At 39.1% G+C, this 20,318-nt stretch overlaps 1 protein-coding gene across 1 annotated transcript in view; it reads right to left on the bottom strand.

The window, feature by feature from the left end:
* lysmd2 (LysM, putative peptidoglycan-binding, domain containing 2) overlaps window positions 1–20,318 on the bottom strand; it is a 71,131-nt gene that overhangs the window by 10,579 nt on the left and 40,234 nt on the right. Inside the window, exon 2 of the mRNA XM_060853109.1 lies at window positions 9,263–9,594. Within this exon, the coding sequence (XP_060709092.1) occupies window positions 9,263–9,594 (332 nt within the window). The remainder of the gene's footprint in view (window positions 1–9,262; window positions 9,595–20,318) is intronic.

Consider the following 20,318-nt stretch of genomic DNA (forward strand, 5'->3'; position numbering starts at 1 on the left):
TAGTGAGACTCCCACACATGTCATTCAGTTCTGGCCAGGACTATTTAGTAGTTAACTCTACCAGGGCCCTAACAGCAAAATTTGTGCTTATATGAAGAGTTTTAACTTTTCCAAAACGTGACATGGCCCTGAGGAGTGTTGAACAGAGACACCAGAGGGTGCAGGTGCATAGTTCCTTGAAAGTGGTTTTACAGGTAGACAGCAAGGTGAAAGTGGCATTTGGTACGCTTGCCTTCATCGATCAGAGCGTAGAGTACGGGAGTTGGGATGTCATGTTACAGCTATTCAAGACACTGGTGAGGCTATGCTTGGAGTACTGTGTACAATTCTGGTCGCTCAGCTATAGGAAGGACGTTATTAAACTGGAAGGGTGCAAAAAAGATTTACAAGGATGTTACCAAGAGTATAAGGAGTGACTCACTAGGGGGTGGGGTGTTGAATTTATAGAGGTTTATAAAATCATGAGGGGCATGGAGAAGTTGAATAGCCAAGGTTGTTTCCCGAGGGTAGGGGAGTCCAAAACCAGAAGGCAGAGGTTTAAGATGAGAGGAGAAAGATTTAAAAAGGACCCGAGAGGCAATGTTTTCACACAATGTGTGGCGCATATTAGGAATGAGCTGCTAGAGGAAATGGTAGAGGTGGGTACAATTACAACATTTAAAAGACATTTGGATAGGTACATGGATGGGAAAGGTTTAAAAGGATACTGGATAAATGGAGGTAAAAAGGACTATAGGTCGTCCTTCCTATAGCTGAGCGACCAGAATTGTACATAGTATTCCAAATGTAGCCTCACCAGTGTCTTGATTAGCTGTAACATGACGTCCCAACTCCTGTACTCTATGTTCTGACTGATGAAGGCAAGCATACCAAATGCCACCTTCACCATCCTGTCTACCTGTAAAATCACTTTCAAGGAACTATGCACCTGCACCCTCTGGTGTCTCGCTGTTCAACACTCCTCAGGGCCATGTCACATTTTGGAAAAGTTAACACTCTTCACATAAGCACAAATTTTGCTGTTAGGGCCCTGATTGAGTTAACTACTAAGTAGTCCTGGCCAGAACTGAATGACGTGTGTAGGAAACCTAGTCGGCATGGATGAGTTGGGCCAAAGGGTGTTTCTGTGCTGTATGACTCTATGACTTTAATACATTTCTTTTGCCTCTTTCCAACTCAAAGAAAAAGTCAACTTGGTTGATAGGAAAGTGAATCACAGGATACTGCAGAAGGAGGCTATGACAGTATTTGCATTCCTACTGGTAAGGTTGCTCAGCAGTTTTGCAAATTAATGTAATCAGACCTCACGGGCTGTACAAAAAGCAGGCTAGCCCAAGACAGTTTTCTCTCTCGCTCCTGGACTGAGAGCACTGCAACATAACTCCTCCAAATATGGTCATTACAGGTGACTGAAGAAAGGCAAACGTTTATCCTACAATTACAAATATGGTGGAAAACACAGGAAACCACACCCCAGAGAATGTTTGTACTGGGTAAAGTTATGAAAAATGCCATGGAGCACTTGAATAGAAATAAAATCATAATGAATTGCAGGATGGGTTAATGAAGGTCAAGTCTTTATTTCACTGGCTTTCTTTGAGAATGCAACAAGCAGGCTAGTAGATGGTAAACCAGATGGACTGTGCTCCTTTTTACATCCAACAGTTATGTTCAGACACCACAAAATAAAAATACATTTTGAAAGGCTATCCTCCCAGTAGGGACTCCCTGACATAGCGAAGATCAGATAATCAGCTATTTGGATCCCAATTTGCTGATGAAGAAACTAATTGGGAGCACAACAAGCTTGGTTTACAGACCTCTGAGAAAACGGTGCCACTTACATTTTGTTTTTGTGTTCCTGCTAAAGCAAACCTCCACAAAATCTGTAATTACTCAACTACACTGAAGCACAAAGACGGTCTTTGCTTTTCATGGAAAGGTTTGTTTCTGAAATTAATGTTTTTCATGTATTTAAAAAAATCCATATGATCAGTATTACAGATTTTCCAAAAGAGTAGAAAAAAATTAATCTGAACAAGTTTGTGATAAGGTTTTAATTGAGCTGCTGAATAATAAGTGTGTAAGAATATCGATGCAATTTTATTTTAAAAAACTAGAAGCTTTAAAGATGAGAGCAAAGGCTTCAGATTTTGACAACAGTTTTAAACAAAATCTCCATTTTTTCTACCAGGAAATTCACGTCTGGTTTTCTTTTCTTTTAAAATAGCAATACATCATCAATAAAATATTAAAGGAATGAACAAGAACTCGGCTTTCCATCTGAATGAAGTTTTAAAAAGTTGAATCTTTTCTTCAACTCCATGCTCAAATCCCTACAATAAGCCTTTCACATCTACACAATGAGAAGACAGCCTTAACCAAAATTCAAAATGACTCACTTGGATGCTGTCATAATGGTCTCCAATTTCCCAAACCTCTCTGGCACAGTTGACAAGAATATTCTCCAATGCCTTGCTAAATTGACCAATAGAGTAAGATGTAACCTTCGCCCAACCGGTTGTATCCATAACTTTCCCAACAAATAAATTAAAAATTCTCGCTTGTGCTTGCAATATTTCATGGCCTCGGCCTAGAGTACTTGGAATTTCCTCCACTCACTCAAGACAAGTTCTCTGTTCCAGTGGTATGGCCTGTGGTGTTTCACCATTACTCTTCAATCTGAAACCAACAGCCATGATTTCAGCCTCCTAAACTTCAGCCATCCTCACTTCCACCTGCATTCAAGACCATCAAAATCTTAGATTATCACATTCTCAAACTAGGTCTTTCTGTGTTTTGGCATTTTTTTTTCTAAATTAGGCCTATGAAGTGCCTTCAGACTTTGCTCTTTACTTAAAAGATACCAAAAAAATGCAAGTCATTGTTCAAAAAGAAAAACATTGCTATAATTCATTATGTAGGAGCAGGACATCTGTAAGCTTTACTTTGTAAAGTGTGATCTGAGCCATTTGTACTCCAGTGGGAGGCACAGTACTAGTGTCGTAATGACTAAGACAGCTGTACCATCTAACATTAAATCCATACTGCTTAAGAAAGTGATTCTGGAATGCTTGATGCAGCTCTCAGTTATGTAGAAAGTGGTGACTACATATTATCACGGGAGTTCCATATACATCAAAGCAGCAAAGTAGATACGAATGCAAAATTCAAAGAGGCTAGAACTGGCATTAAAGCCATTCATTAATAATGTTTCTGTGTCCATTCCTTGCAACGTACCTTCAGAAAGGTGTAAAGGAACAGAATATTTCATGCTTTAAGTACATGTTACACTTGCTCGGATCCAAAATCTAAGCTCCTCTTGACGTTGGTAACTTTCACATTTGCAACGTGAATTATCACAACAGAAAACTTTGCTGCAAAATTTACAATCTCACAAGTGAACAAAATATCACCCTGCTGATTCTGAATACTGAATGGGTCCACAAACTAATTTTGTTTTTACTAACTAAATATGCCACAGAGGCAGCACACTGAAGGTTAAAATTGATGCTTCAATAGGTTGAAATGTAAATAGTAGTCCTGTAACCAAGTAAGATGATAATTCAGGAAAAATAAACATGACTCATTCAGGGTAAGGTGCAACATTTCAGCTCAACAGGGTTTGAAACTGGCTGCACATCAAAGCAATAGATTCCCATCTTAGAGAGATGGTGCATATGAACACTAGTGACATAATGGTATTATTTTGCAAATATGGAGTGGGACTTCAAAGTCAATATGAAGCACATTGCACAGCAAGGATGAGAAAAGTGGTAATGAAGCCCCGTGCATGATATGCAAGGTGAAAATTGATGAAAGCTAGAAAATGGAGTAGGTAGACTATGAAATGAATATGTTAGAACAAAAGAATATTAAATGAACCAAGGACAAAAGAATAAAGATGACCCATACACATTCCCATTTATTACTGTGATGCAATATGTGGAATGTAATAAAAATCCCATGTCCAATGTCTTTAATATTACTTCTTGTAATGTTTCTATTTTTGTTGCTTTCCAATCTCCAAAGACTACTGCTGATCTGAATCACATCTCAGTGCCACTTCTCCACAGCAATATGATATTGATCCCACTCCATTACAGTAGGCAGGACAGCAGGATAGATCTAACCACTGAGCTTTCCTTCTGCTCTAGAACAGGATAGACTGAATTACTGGGAGACAATTTCAAATCAGGTTGAAAATGGAACTGTTAAACACAATGTGTGAACTTACTAAGGAGTGACTACCAACAAACTGAGTGTATTGTGACCATACTGTGCCTTTAAGAGATGTGTCCTGTTTCTCTTGGAGGAATATCGTCACAGTGGTGCTGAAATGTCTCCATCAGACAGGCTGCTGATCAACAGCTTTGAGTTCTCCCTGGATGTTTTATTTCAAGACAGACAAAAGAATCGTGAATGGGCGGTGTCAGGCTCATAGACCCAAAAGGACTTCAGTTTTGCTTTCATTAAGTTGCTGGTTCGTGCTGGCTACTGGGGCTAAAAGCTTGAGTTCTCTGCTGCTGGAGTGAATTCTTAGACAGCCAGGCTTTCTCTTAAAAATCAAAACAGGCAGATTGTTCCTTTGGGTGTTTCTTCCTGGAATGGACAGAATCAGCACATGAGAACAAGAATGTGTTTATGGGAATCTACCTAGATTGGAGCAGTTGATGATTAGTGGCTTAATAATACATTATCTCAAGTATTCCAAGAGTAAAATGTTATGCCAATTCTTATTATATTTTAAATGTATTGTAACAATGTGTTTCAATTGAAGATTCACAGTGGACCACTCGAATCATATCTTGAACAGAGTGTGTTACACTTGCCTTTTTAAATAATATAGAAGTTGGGGTTGAGGCCATCTTCGTAATATACTCTAGGTGGTCTGGTCTGGTCCTTAACACTATGCAAATCACATGGTGGAAAGATCTGGCTCACTGTCTCTATTCTTCGGCACCTATCCATTACATTCACTGCAGCTCTCTCAGAAACAAAGAAACCCAGGCCTGAAACTCTTCTACTTAGTAAGAAAAAAACAAAAGATTTCTGTAATTAATGGGCAAATAAAATGCAAATGTGTACATTCCTGTCCTGGGTGACTGTCTGTGTGGAGTTTGCATATTCTTCCAGTGTCTGCGTGAGTTTCCTCCGGGTGCTCTGGTTTCCTCACACAGTCCAAAGGTGTGCAGGTTAGGTGAATTGGCCATGCTAAATTGCCCGTAGTGTTCAGAGACGTGTAGGTTAGGTACATTAGTGATGGGAGATGTAGAGTAACAGAGTAGGGGAATGGGTCTGAGTGGGATATTCTTCTGAGGGTCAGTATCGACTTGTTGGGCCGAATGTTTCCAACACTGTGCGATTCTATGAATCCACATGGAATTTTCTGAATGAATCTTTACATTGCACTCAGTCAAAAATCAGGCAGCAGAAATTTCAAGGCTTATCATAGAGTCATACTGATCTTTTAGTTCACTCATTCGTGTTAACCAGACATCCCAATTTAACCTAATCCCATTTGCCAGCATTTGGCCCAAATCAGTCTAAATGGTTCCTATTCATATATCCATACAGACGACTTTTAAATATTACAATCGTACCTACCTCCACCACTTCTACTGACAGCTCATTCCAGACATGCACCATGCTCCGCCATGAAAAAGTTACCCTTCATCCTTTTTAAATCTTTCCCCTCTCACCTTAAACTTATGCCCTCTAGTTTTGGATTCTCCCATTCTGTGAAAAACACATTGGCTATTCATCCTAACCATGACCCTCATCATTTTATAAAGCTCGATAAAGTCACCCCTCAGCCATTCGATGCTCAAAGGAAAAAGCCTCAGCCTATTCAGCCTCTCCCTATAGCTCAAACCTCCAGTCTTGGCAACATCCTTGTAAATCTTTTCTGCACCCTCTCAGGTTTAACAACATCCGTTGTATAGAAGGGCAATCAGAACTGTACACAGTATTCTTTAAGTGGCCTCACCAATGTCCTGTACAGCAGCAACATGATGTCCTAACTCCTGTATTCAATGCTCTGATCAATGAAGTCAAGTGTGCCAAACACCGTTTTCACCATCCTGGCTACATGTGACTCTATTTTCAAGGAACGGTGCACCTGCACGCCTAGAACTTTTTGTTCAGCAACACGCCCCAGGGCCCCACCTTTAACTCCAAGTCCTGCCTTGGTTTGCTTTACCAAAATGCAATGCCTCAGATTTATCTAAATTAAACTCCATCTGCCAAAACCACAGCCCATTGGCCCATCTAATCAAGGTCCTATTGTATTCTATGATAATCATCTTCACTGTTCACTACAGCACTTACTGTGGTGCCGTCTGCAAAACTTATTAATCATGCCTTCTATATTAACATTCAAATCATTTATATAATTGATGAAAAGCATTAGATTCAGTACCAATCTTTACAATAAACCATTAGTCACAGGCCTCCAGTCCAAAAGGCAATCCTCTACCATGACTCTATCTCTTACCTTCAAGCAAATTGGCTAACTCCCCCTGGATCCCACTTGCCCGTCCTTACTTAACAAACCTACCATATGGAACCTTGTCGAACGTTTTGTTGAAGCCTATATAGACAACGTCTACTGGTCTCCCTTAATCAATCTTGTCAGCTCTTCAAATACAAAAATTCAGTCAAGTTACAGAGACAGAGAGACACAATTTCTTACACACAAAGCCATGCTAACTATCCCTAATCAGGCCTTGCCTTTCCAAATGTTAAAACAACTTACCGAGCACCAATGTCATGCTCTGTCTCAAACATCTGCTGTTTAATCTGCTGAGTACAAAACACAATATCTTGCTCTGATTTCAGATTTCCTGCAACCAATGTATTTTGATTTTGTAAAGAAGAGTTCAAGCAGAGAGACATTTAGTTTGGTTGGATCGGGGGGGGGGGAGAGTAGAATCATAGAATCCCTACAGTACAGCTAAAGGTGTTTCAGCCCAACAAGTCTGCACCAGACCTCGGAAGAGCATCCTATCCAAACTGCACCACCCCCACCCTATCCCCATACCCCACATTTCCCATGATTAATCCACCTCACCTGCACAACCTTAAACACCACGGGGCAATTGAGTATGACCAATCTATCTAACCTGCACATCTTTGGACACAGGGAGGAAACCAGATCTCCTGGCAAAAACCCATGCATAAATGGTTTCAATCTTGATGAGAAAGAAGTCCAGATGTTTTCCACATATTGCAGGTGGAAATAGAGAGAAGTTTGAAAAGATGTTTAGTCGTGATGGAGGAAACTTAGGAGCATTATCATTGCTCTCTCTAAAGACTTGGGATACAGATAGTCTTTTAAACTGGACAAGAAAGAATAACATTTTACTTGTATTTGCTAAATGAGCCAAAGAGTTAACTTGCTGACTTTGAAAGGTCTGGAGCAGCTTCGGCTCCAATCCACCATTTGTCACACATGCCCACTTACAATCTTCTCTCAAATTGAATTATGACCTCAGCTGTGCACAGCAAAGAGGAAAATTAAACAAGCAGCGGTCTACATTCCTCCTAGGAAATGGGCAGCCTCAACTTCAGCCTGAATGGTATAACTTTCAGCTGACATTTCTGTGCTAGGAAAAATTAGAATTGTGCAAAAACCTACAAAGCAAAGTCTTGTCTTCAGAGCGATAAATGCAAGGTGATGCAAAATTAACTTACAGTTAAAAGGAGACTCAAGGCAGTCTTTTTTCATCATCTTTGTAAAATGGGAGGAAAGAATAATATGAATTACTGTCCCAAATTTGGCTGGCATATCAACTTATTACACATTCCTTTGAGTTTGGAGAACTGTTAGGCTGATGGATGAAACTCTCTTTGTGCTGTTAAGCTTCAAGAATCCTACATAAAATTAACCAGTTTTAACCCAGGTCGACAGCTAAACATAGATTACATTAGATTCCCTACAGTGTGGAAGCTGGCCCTTCGGCCCAACAAGTCCACACTGACCCTCCGAAGAATAACCCCCCCACCCCCCAGTCCCATCTCCCTCTGAATAACACACCTAACACTGGCAATTTACCATGGCCAATTCACCTGACTTGCACATCTTGGGACTGTGGGAGGAAACCGGAGCACTCGGAAGAAACCCACAAAGACATGGGGAGAAAGTGTAAACTCCGCACAGACAGTCGCCCGAGGTTGGAATCGAACCTAGGACCCTGCTGCTGTGAGGCAGCGATGCTAACCACTGAGCCCATAAATATAGATGAGGATAGTTATTGAGCCTATTTTGGATGTTCCATATAAAGAAGCTTTAGTTTCAGCAAATCAGAAGGGATATTGCACAAAAAAATTAGCAGTAATTTAATACAAGGGATTCCCACTCATGCTATATGGATGGTTTGTGTCAGGAAGATGAAAAAGTCCACAATGCTGTGATGGGTAACAAGGTCTCAGACAGAAAGGTAGAGGCAAATTATAAGGCACAGCAAGAGGTGCTTTACCTACCATCTATCTGATTTAGATCCCCAGCAATAATATGCTCACCTCCACAGCCCAAAATCTGTCTAAAGATTAACTATATGTTAGTCAACACATTACTTAAATACAACTAATAATTATACAATACATATTCAAGAAATGCTATCCCATATCCTTAAACTATGACCTCGCTTTCTAGATTGCTGCATAAGAAAATATCCTTTCTACATCTATTTTATTATCTTAGATGTCTCAATTAGATCTCCTCTCATTCTTCTAAATGCCAGAGATTATTGGCCTAAACTATTCAATCTGTCTTCTTACGACAAACGCCTCAGCTCCGGTATCAATCTAGCGAACTTCTTCTGAACTGCCTCTGACATAAATATATCCCTCTTTCAGTCAGGGACATTGGATATTTGCTAAATAATATTATTGTAAGTATGCTAAGTATTATTGCTTATTTCTAATATCACTACATTGGTGTTATTCTATGCAACTGAGCACAGTCAAAGTGTGGGTTTGATTCCTGTTCCAGCTGAGGTGGACTTGAGAGCAGCCTCTACATTCTGCCTGAGCGTGGAAGACCATGGGAAACTACCAATGGTAAAAGCTGCCAAAAAAGCAGCACAAGACGAAACATCAACAGAGAATGAGCCAAGGAACTAGCTTCAGGCAGAGCTCACATATCATCCCACACCAACAGGTTTATGTGATGCACCATAATCATAAAAATGACTATAAAAATATTATCTGCAAATCTATTTGCTCATATAAACTCTGCTGTTATATAGAATATAATTACCCATTATCATCCTCCTGTATTGTCTTAGTAGCTGCTTGCGTTGACAGTTTAATCTGCAAGTCCAGTCTCTGCAAGAAGTCTTTGGCAGACAGTTCCTCAGGGTGAATGGGTCTATTTTCAATATCCTCTGGACTCGGAGATGTCGAGCTTTCTTCTTCTATATTCAGCGGCCTTTCTTCACACAAAGTGTATGATTCATTCTCAGGAGATTCCAATGAGTTCAGTCCATTAAATAGTAACCCTTTGTCAGATATGACTGGAATAAGAAGGGTTTTTCTGAGGAATATGCAATCACTTGTGAAGAGTTTATTTGCCCTTTTTATTTGCTCCATCTAGAATAGAATTATGACAAATGTTATTAACATTTTAACAGAAGGCCTGTTTTACAATATTGTACCAGACCTTTTCAAAACATATGTTAAACTAAAGTACACAGTGGATTGAATCAAGCAAACATTCCATACAAAAATGAAGTGACAATGTGTAAGACACTTGCCACTCTCCTGCGGGACCTTCGGTCCAGGCTGACAGGCTGAAGCATTTTTAATCAGTTGGCTGTAATGCTTCTTGCTGAGCTGAGTTTGAGCAGCACAACCCAGCTGCAAGTAGGGGATGCCTACAATGCAATAAAATTGGTGTGGAAGATGGGAAAATACTATAGCATTGCAACAGAGGATGAATTTCTGAGGATAATTCTAGGTCACACTGCTGGCACTGAGCTATTTTATTGGAAGACAGCTAAAAGAACACTTCAGTATCTGACTGTACTACAGTTAGTCTCCCAGGAAAACGGTAAACCTCAAACCAAAATCTTCTAATCTCCAGTAGCAACATCCTTTGCTTTGTTGGACGCTTGATGATCAACCTGTCACATTACAGTTATATGGGGTCTTGAAGCAAATGTACTCAAGCTCTTCAGCGTAACAGATACACCATGTTTATGATGCCACAGAGCACAGACAGAAACTGCAGACAAAGCACAACCTCAGAGATACTGGTCTGAAATTTTGAGTTGATGGAACTATAATGGGGCACTCTGACCATGTTAAAAAGCACACTGCTTTAGAGAAACATTCCCAGGCAGTTTCAATCATTTGAGAGTACGGAGTATCACACAATTCCAATAGATTTGTTTCTGCAGTGGTAATCCCTTTGCACCATTATCCATCTTAAACACCTTCAAACTTCCTTTCAGCAAGACTGAACACTTCCATTTACAATCAAAACCAACGGTCAATGGGATGATTGCTCGTCAATGTTGAGGGTGCAGTCAAAATCAGGAGAATTTGGAAACAGGGTGGGGCAGAAAGAAGAATGTTACTAGGTTTGCTCCATAGTCAAATCCATGTCACAATAACTCTAAATAAATTTGGTACTATAAGTAACTAGCCATAAACTTTTGTAGTATTCATGTTAATATGTTGAAGATATCACAGTAATGTAAATAGATGTTGATGACTTGTCAATAGCCCTCCTATACTAGGCAGCAGCAATTCCAGTACAATTCCGAGTTCAAATTGCAATTAGTTTTTAAAATTTTAATTAATGAAGAACTGCTATGAAAACAATGGTAAGACTTATGATACTATAGCTTTAAGAGGTATATTTAGTCAGAGGTTGAGACAGAGGTGGTGATCAGTCTACTCAGAGGCAATAAAGTATGAGGTCTTGGACTCTATTTTTTAAAAACATTGGAAGAATACAAGGAGCTTGGATGGCTTGGTCAAGCTCCCACAGAACCAGTTTTTTTAAAAATAGTTTTAGTTGTAGTTTCTCAGTAGCAGTTGCTGGGGTGTTGAAGCTAGATTTGGAAGCTGCAGTACATCATACACACATACAAAGATACGTACAGATAGTTTTCTTTTCATGCTTTTTCTCCTGGAGTAGAAAATTGCATGTGAGACAATCTATTTTACTAAATTTGCTTTTGCCAAAGGCGTATTTATGAGATGTTACTAAATTGGAACAATTGTTGTTTAGTGGCTAAATAATCTATTACGTAGTTAAGTTTTTCAATAAAGTTAATTTATTCCAATTTCTTCTTTCTTTTGTTTCAATTTATCTATAGTGGACGAGTAAAGCATGTTTTGCTACAAGACTGGTAGTTTGACCAATCGAATTGCATCTGAAATGCAACACCTGGCACTTGTCTTTAAAATAAGGAAAAGTTATATATTCCTAATATATTTTGAGAAGGTTTGGTCTGGTCCATATCAGTTTATACAATTACTTTCAATGTAGATTATTATTCAATTTACCCCTAGCTTATATTAATAATTGCTAATTCATGGACACAAAGGTCATTACACATTAACAATTCAAAGGGCTGAAAGTTTTATACTAAAATGGGGATATGGTAGAGGCTGGGTCGGGGTCTGGGTATTATGCTCTTCAGAGAGTTCTTGTGGACTTGATGGTCTCTTTCTACACTGTAGGGATTCTATTTTAAAAAAAATTTTAAAATTATCACTAGGCAGGACTGCATCACAAATCTGAAAAGCACAGATCAGTGATACCCAATTAACTAACAGGACAAGCTTGAAGGGTTGAACGGCCTATGCCTGTTCAATTTTAAACAAGGTCAGCAAATACTCAAGACACCTGGGCTGCAAACTGCATCTGAAATACTGCACTCAGCCATCATCTCAGCAACTGATCATCCAAACCCAAAAATGTGATATTTGCTGGTATTCTTTTTTGGAATATATTCCAAGAGAATGCAGTTGATCTGATATGAAGTAACACAACTAAAAAGGTATTAGATTGACTGATTTCAGAAAAGGATTTTGAAAATTATACATATAACTGCTTGATTTTTCCTTTTCCATGGGGAGACTCTTCATATCAGGGAAGGTTCAGATGTTAGCTGAGAGGGAAATCAATGATGGGATAAATATACATATTCTTAAAGAAGCTTGATAGACATCCAGAGTTTTCACTCTTGTTCTAATCTAATCTACCATAAGTACAATCTCTCTGTTTCCTAGAGAGGCTGTGACATTGATGGCTTTTCAGAATCACATAGTCAATTCAGACTATTGAATTTTCTCATGGGTGAGTTTTTTTTCTCAAAAATCTACAGTGTTCTCAACAATGAAAATCCTGCTGATACTTGGTAACTGAGAAACAATACTTTTTTTAAAAAAGTAAACAAGCAGAAGTTTGTGAAATCATAAGAGGCGTGGATGGTGAAGAGACGGAATGGGTTTAAAGTGAGAGAGGAAAGATTTTAAAATGACCCAAGGGGTAGCTTTTTCATGCAGAGGTAATCAGACTATGGAATGAAGATGTGGTGGGGGCAGGTACAATTGATTATGGATCAGGTCAGACTACCCTAAAACCCTATAAGAAGGTAGCCCAGACTCTAATTTTTCTTATTTTAAAGGCAGATGTAAAGTGGATATTTCAGGAGTGATGAAGCTGGTCAAACCACTCAGCTTTAAGCAAAATAGAATTTACTGTTGAAACATGAACAAAAGAAAACAGAATTGAGAATAACTTCACCATCTGGAAATACAATCGATTCGAAATCACAACTTAATGAAGGAGCTGTTCCAATACACGCAACATCCCAAAAACACACCCCTTGGCAAATGGTAAATTCAAACTCAGGTTCTTAAAATCTCAGGAGAGATTGCAGAGAGAAGAGTCAGGCAAGAAACATCTGTCGAAGCATGGAATCTTTCTTCACAGTAACAGCTTCTCTGCTACCAGCAGTTTCTGCCTGCCTGCTAATACTAAAACCAAACTAGAAAAATCTAAACTGGCAGAACTGGCCTCTCCCCTTTCATTGTACAATTGGTTTTTTTAGGCAGTTTCTGCTATCCATTTCGGCACCTCTGCCTTTACAACCCCTCTTAAAAAAAAGACAAAATAGTTTTGTAAAAGGGGCACAATTACATTGTTAAACTGTCACAATTACAACATTTAAAAGGCATCTAGATGGACATATGAGTAGCTAAAATTTTAGAGGGATATTGGCCAAATGCTGGCAAATAGGATAAGATCAGATTAGGATGCCATCAAATAAATTAACATTTATTAAGAAATGTTGCCTGGCCAATCCGTACCCAATCATGCTGTATATTTTACATAGTTAATCTAGCCTCAATTATTCATAATAGGTCATTAATTACAGATTGTTGCTTCTGCTGAATTGAAGTTCTATAGGGAATAAACAATATATAAGAATATTGGAAACAAAATCTGAGTATTTGTTTAGATACTTCAGGGGAAGTTGGAAAAAAAAATGAAAGAGTTGTGTTTATTTATCACTGGATGAAGAAGTTCTTCTCAATGTCATTGTATATAGAGAAGCATAACTCAAAATATTATCAAAATACTTCAAATATCTTAAATGATAGTCTAGCCTCAATTATCTCCTTTTCACACAATATTACGGACAGATAATCTGATAAGTGACATTGCTGTACGTGGGAGTTTGTTGGACAAATTGGCTGTCATGTTTCCCACATTGCAACAGTAACTACACTTCAAACTAATATAGCACACTAACACACTTTGGAATGTCTTCAGGTCATGACAAAACATGACTTCTTCATCTTTTGCACAGTTTGCACTTCTCTAATCTATCAAACATTTTACTGTGTAAAATAGTTGACACATTTTTAACATTTAGTTTCCTTCAGGAAACTGAGTAAGCTGTTCCAATGGCTCAGTCAGCAATTAACATTAAGAAGCCACCCAGATCTTCTGGGTCAAAATTAAATTTCCTAGTCTATGCTAAGTCCAGTGATATTAAGTGTAATGTCACATTACAACTTCTACTTAACAATTGCCCAGTAATTCCTGCAGGAAAATCTGCAATCAATTGCGGGTTGGTCAGATGTTTTGATAAAAAGCATAATAAGGAGAAAACAAATAGAAGAACATAACAGAATCACAAAATGATTACAGCAGAGGAGGCCATTCACTCCATTGTGTCAGTTCTCAGTGAGAGCAACTCAATAATCCAAACCCCTGGTCTTTTCATCACAGCCACGCAGTTCTTTTCACCACAAATAATAACTTAATGACCATCTGAGAACTTACTTAAATCTTCTTTGACCACTCTTTCAGACGCTGCACTCCAGACCCTAACAACTGGCTGTGCAAAAAACATTAATCCTCATATTATCTTTAGTTGTTTTCCATATTCATTAGCATCCTCTGGCTGTCAATGCGAATATGTTGATTGGGTCAGTTGAAATAAATTGAATGAATGAGGAGCATGAAGGCCTGTGCTGCAAAATCAACGTAATCTGTTTTAAGGTGTCTTTTCTCCTTCACAAAGAGCTGCCTTAAACCTTAAAAGTTGGCTTTCTTCTCATCCCACTACAGAAGGAGAAATCACACCAGTCAGAACTCTATGCCTGGTCATTCCAACAATTAAAGGATGTTTACTCTGTATCCACCCATGGTTTTAATTTTGAAATATCAGCCAATTTCCTCTTTTTATCAAAAATGCCTTCTAAACATAAAGCTGTCATCAGTTACACAAGTGCTTAAAAAGACATAATTTCACTGCAGTGAAGCTCTTTGAAGTAAAATCAATTGACATGATATACTATAATGCTGCCTTCAGATAGTCTTAAGCATTATGGTCTATGGTCTCAAATTCAAATCGCATAAATTCGCCATTCACTGGAATGCAACAAGTCAAAATCATTAAAGGAAATTATTCAGTCCATTAAGGCACATCCGTAGCTCTCCAACATACACACTCAACTGTACTTGGAATGACACAAATAGCTTTACTGAGTGTTTGTACTGTTGTATATTCCACATTGCAACAGTGACTTCACTTCAAAACTAATTTAACACACTTTGGAATGCCCCAACGCCATGGAAGATGCCATATAAATGCAAATTATTTATTTCCCTTTTATTGAGTTTGCACTTCTCTAACATATTGTTCATATTTTGCATTTTTTACATATTTTACTTTGCGTAACAGCACTTTTGACATTTAATTTCCTTCAAGAAACTAACAGTAAGCTGTCTCGGTGCTTCATTTGGCAAATGGGATCAAGAAGCCATTCAGATCTACAATGATCTGCTCGGTGCATTGCTCTCAACATCTGCTGCTGGACAAGTATCAAGTGATTTCTGAAGGGAAATTGTGCTTGCAAGCACAGGGTCAGTATATCTCAGCCATGATGCTCCCAGAAACTGCTGAGATTCATTTCTGAGTATCACCAATGAGAACTGATCACCTGGGCAAGCTACTGGACAATGGCTTTTGTCGGGGGCACCATCCCCAAAGCATGAGTCAGTGCCTTAATGACAGAAGATGAAGAAATTCACATAGGTGAAAGAGACAGTTAATAGTTTATTTTTGGAAAGAGGAAATACTGATGTGTTAGAAATGCAGCGATGTAGGAAAACACAGAGATAACTTATTGACAAATGAGAATACCTCTTGCTCCTTAGGAACCAAAAACTTTTTGTTGTTTGGCAAAGGTATGTTACAGCCAAACATTTCAAGAAAATATACATCGATGGCTTCATCAGTGGTCATGGTTTAATCATCGAATCATAGAGTCGTAGAGATGTACAGCACGGGAAAAGACCCTTCAGTCCAACTTGTCCATTCGGACCAGATATTCCAACCCAATCTAGTCCCACCTGCCAGCACCTGGCCGATATCCCTCCAAAACCTTCCTTCCTATTCATATAAACATCTATGTGCCTTTTAAATGTTGTAATTGTACTAGCCTCCACCACTTCCTCTGGCAGTTCATTCCATACGCGTACCACCCTCTGTGTGAAAAAGTTGCCCCTTAGGTCTCTTTTATATCTTTCTCCTTTCACCCTAAACCTATGCCCTCTAGTTGTGGACTCCCCCACCCCAGGGAAGTGACTTTGTCTATTTATCCTATCCATGCTCCTCATGATTTTATAAACATTTACAAGGCCCTCAGCCCTCCAATACTCCAGGGAAAAGAGCCCCATCCTATTCAACCTCTCCTTATAGCTCAAATCCTCCAACCCGGCAACATCCTTATAAATCTTTTCTGAACCCTTTCAAGTTTCACAACATCTTTCTGAAAGGAAGGAGATCAGAGCTGCACACAATATTCCAAAAGTGGCCTAACGAACGGCCTGTACAGCCAAAACATGACCTCCCAACTCCTGTACTCAGTACTCTGACCAATGAAGGAAAGCATACCAAATGCCTTCTTCACTATCCTATCTACTTGCGACTCCACTTTCAGGGAGTTATGAACCTGCACTCAAAGGTCTCTTTGTTCAGCAACACTCCCTAGGAACTTACTATTAAGTGCATAAGTCCTGCTCTAATTTGCCTTTCCAAAATGCAGCACCTTGCATTTATCTAAATTAAACTCCATCTGCCACTTCTCAGCCCTTTGGCCCAACTGATCAAGATCCCATTGTACACAGAGGTAACCTTCTTTGCTGTCCACTATACCTCCAATTTTGGTGTCATCAGCAAACTTACTAAATATATGCCTTATGCTCACATCCAAATCATCTATATAAACAATGAAAAGTAGCAGACCCAGCACTGATCTTTGTGGCACTCTACTGGTCACAGGCCTCGAGTCTGAAAAGCAGCTCTTCACCACCATCACCCTCTGTCTTCTATCTTTGAGCCAGTTCTGCATCCAAATGGCTAGTTGTCCTTGTATTCCATTAGATCTAACCTTGCTAACCAGTCTCCCATGGGGAACCTAGTCAAATGCTTTACTGAAGTCCAAAAAACATAAAGGAGGAAGACATTATTTTCTGTTCTGGTTCTTTATATGTCAGCCAAAACAGTAGAAACACATTATAACTGGTCCAAGTCCCCGGGGTGCACAGGGAAAAGGGTTCAAAAAGATTGCACGAATCTTACATCCTGATTATTCTGTTAAATCCAAATAATGGCACAAAAAGAGACCATTTGGCCAAACTACTTGATGCTAATACTTATGTTCCACAATAGTTTCCTTCCATTCCTCTTCTTCTAAGCCTATTAGCATTTATTTTCATTAGTTTGTCCCTTTTGGGCTAAATAAGCTTCCCATTGAAGAGGTAAGTGCTCCTTTTGGAGGTGGATTTAATCAAGGATTTTAAGAGGGAGTTTGATTATCTGAAAAGCAGCAATGTGCAGGTCCACAAGGAGAAGATGAAGAAGTGGCATTAGGTGAATTGAAAATGTCTGAATGGCCTCCTTCTGTACTGTACTTATTCTGCTATTCATTTCAAACATTCATCAATAGTAACACAATATTACCACCCTTTGGACACTTTTTTTTTTTGCTTAATTTCCTACTCAACTCATTCTTTCTTTAATTCATTCATGGGATGCAAACTATGCTGGCAAGACCAAAATGTATTCCAGTATCTAACTGGCCTTGTCCAGTTGCTCAATTAAAGACAAAAAACAATGATCAGGAACCCAGTAGATTCTGCAAGCCTGGCGCTGTGGAGAGAGAAAAACAACTGCAAGGTTGAGACGTGGAAAGGTTGTTTCCTCTGTGAAAGAGTCGAGAACCAGAAGGCATAATCTCAGAACAAGCGGTCGTACATTTGAGATAAAGATGAGGAGGAATATCTTATCTCAGAAAATACTGAATGTGCAGAACTATTTACTCTTATTGCACGGTGACTGCTGGGTTATGTATTTTCAAGACCAATGTAATAACTCAGGAAACCTGAATGGAAAGGAACATGGTTTATTGTCGAATACCGAATCAGAGTCACTCCTCATGACTTACATAAGTTAGACCCAGCTTGGAACAGTCAGTTCTGCAAACCCACCCCTGGATCCGTTTTATCATATTGTTTCATAAACCTGTTCAGCCATGTCATTAGGCACCTCTAGAGCAGGTGGGACTTGAACCTGGGCCTCCTAGATCAAAAGTAGGTATGCTGCCACTGCATCACAACAGCCCTAATGGAGTCACCATGGTGACTTAGGAATGGAGCAGTCAATTTGCACACAGCACCATCCCCACACTACAATGTCGATATTTGCTCGCCAAACCTGTTCAGAGATATTACACACTCCAGGAGTAACTGGGACTTAAACCCAAGTCTCTTGACTCAGAGACTGGGCACTACCTCTTCACCATATTGCATGATGTAATCGTTTTTAATCACACTTGAGGTAGTGAGACTTGAGTGTAAGCCTTCTGATCTAGAGGTTGGGATTGTACCACTACACTACAAGTGTCACTGTCTGCTGTATTCTTTGTTCTGTATTTTTTTTCTTTTTGGATATTTAGATGTAACTGAACAGTGTTCGCCACTAAATCACCGTGACTTTGTTTTTCACAATTAACCACCACCAGTAAAATATCAATGCAGCCAACTGGATTTTTAAATGCAAAGCACATTAAAAGCAATGCAAACCACCAAATGTGATGGAAAGAGAGGGATAGCGAAAAGGTTGAATCAAAATAGAATAAAGAGGGAAATAGAAGACTGTATCCCCAACGGTGCCCAGTTTTTTTCTAAAGGCATCAAGAGTATTGGCCGATATTGTGTTCTCACTCTCCAAGGTCACTTGGGTCTGCTTTATTTTTTAACTAAAGTGCTCAGGGAAGTTATCACACACTGTGCAGCAAGTGAGACACAAACCCAGGCCTCCTAGTCTCGAGGTAGGGATACTATTACAACACCATAAGTGCCCTATGTGCAAGGCTCGTTACAGGTGACCGGGTCTGCATTGTTTTTTTGGCTGAGTCTGCTTTATGGATATTTTGTAATCAACTTGTGCAGAGCAGCTGTTACACAATGCTGGAGTCGGTGGGACTTAAACCCAGACCTCCTGACTCAGACATTGGGCACTACCACTACGACACAAGAGCCTTTTTACAGCATTGAATCAACTTGTTGAGGGATGCTACTACATGTATCTGGAGGGAGTAGGGCTTCAAACCAGGCCTCCTCATCTAAGAGGTAGGGTCATGACCAAAATACCACAAGAAAGATGGGTCTTTTTTTTATACCCATAAGTGCTACCACATACCATGACATTTTTTTTGTTTTTAAACTATCAACCACCACAAATAAATCATTGGTGTAGCCAACTAGAATTACATGCAATACCAACCAAAGTGAGGGACAGGTAGGGAGAGTGGAAAAGGGCTAAATCAAAACGGAATTGGACAGGAAAGTAAAGCAATGTATCCTCCATGGTGTCCCCCTCCCTCTAAAGATATATGGAGCATTGATGGGTTGTCGTGCTGGGTCTGCTTTTTTAAAAAATATATGTGGAAGTGCTGTCACACACAACCAAACAACTCATCCACCACCAATTCATCGTGACAAAGACTCACATTATTTGCTAACATTGGGTGATTAAATTCAGTTGCAGCAGATAATAACTCCACTAGTATAATATCTTTTTCTATTTTTCTGTATTCAAGGAGAAAGAGTTCCCCTGTTTAGCCTTTCTGAGCAGGAGCCAGAAAACTGGGAATGCAAAATTAACAGAATGTAGCAGGCTTTCATTTGCATGCCTATCCAGTTCATATCCTATAAAACTAAATCTTATAATTACAGTGGTAACCCAATTAAATTAAGTAGGTTACTGCTCACATAACAATCAGAAAATCTGGAATTTACTGTCCACACACTCATGCATAAAATAACAGGGACTGGAAGAGCTGCCAGTTCTGGCAGGACTATGAAATATACAAAAGGAAAATTGGAGATCTCTTAAAAAATTCAAAATAAGATTTGATATCGCTGGTAGGAGGATGGTCTTCTTTGTTACAGTTTCAACAATTATAAGGATCAAATTCGAGTCATGTACCTTGCATGCCTTTCTGATTGATTTTTTTAATCAATCTGACTATTTAATACCAAAACTATTCTAAACGCAGAGACATTTCCACTAAATGAGAATGCAATACCTGAAGTCTACAATACTTAAAACACTGGATGAACAAATACGGTTCATAGTCCACAGAACAGATGCCACTGAGATTCTTTTCCATTCGCAGGAACTTACTACCAGATCAATTTTAAACTAATCTCCATTGCTTTGCTAATTGGCAAGCTAATACATTATGCAAAAAATAAAATAAAATCAGAAACAAAA

This window comes from Hemiscyllium ocellatum, chromosome 39 (genome assembly GCF_020745735.1).
Source record: "Hemiscyllium ocellatum isolate sHemOce1 chromosome 39, sHemOce1.pat.X.cur, whole genome shotgun sequence".
In the NCBI taxonomy this organism is placed as follows: Eukaryota; Metazoa; Chordata; class Chondrichthyes; order Orectolobiformes; family Hemiscylliidae; genus Hemiscyllium; species Hemiscyllium ocellatum.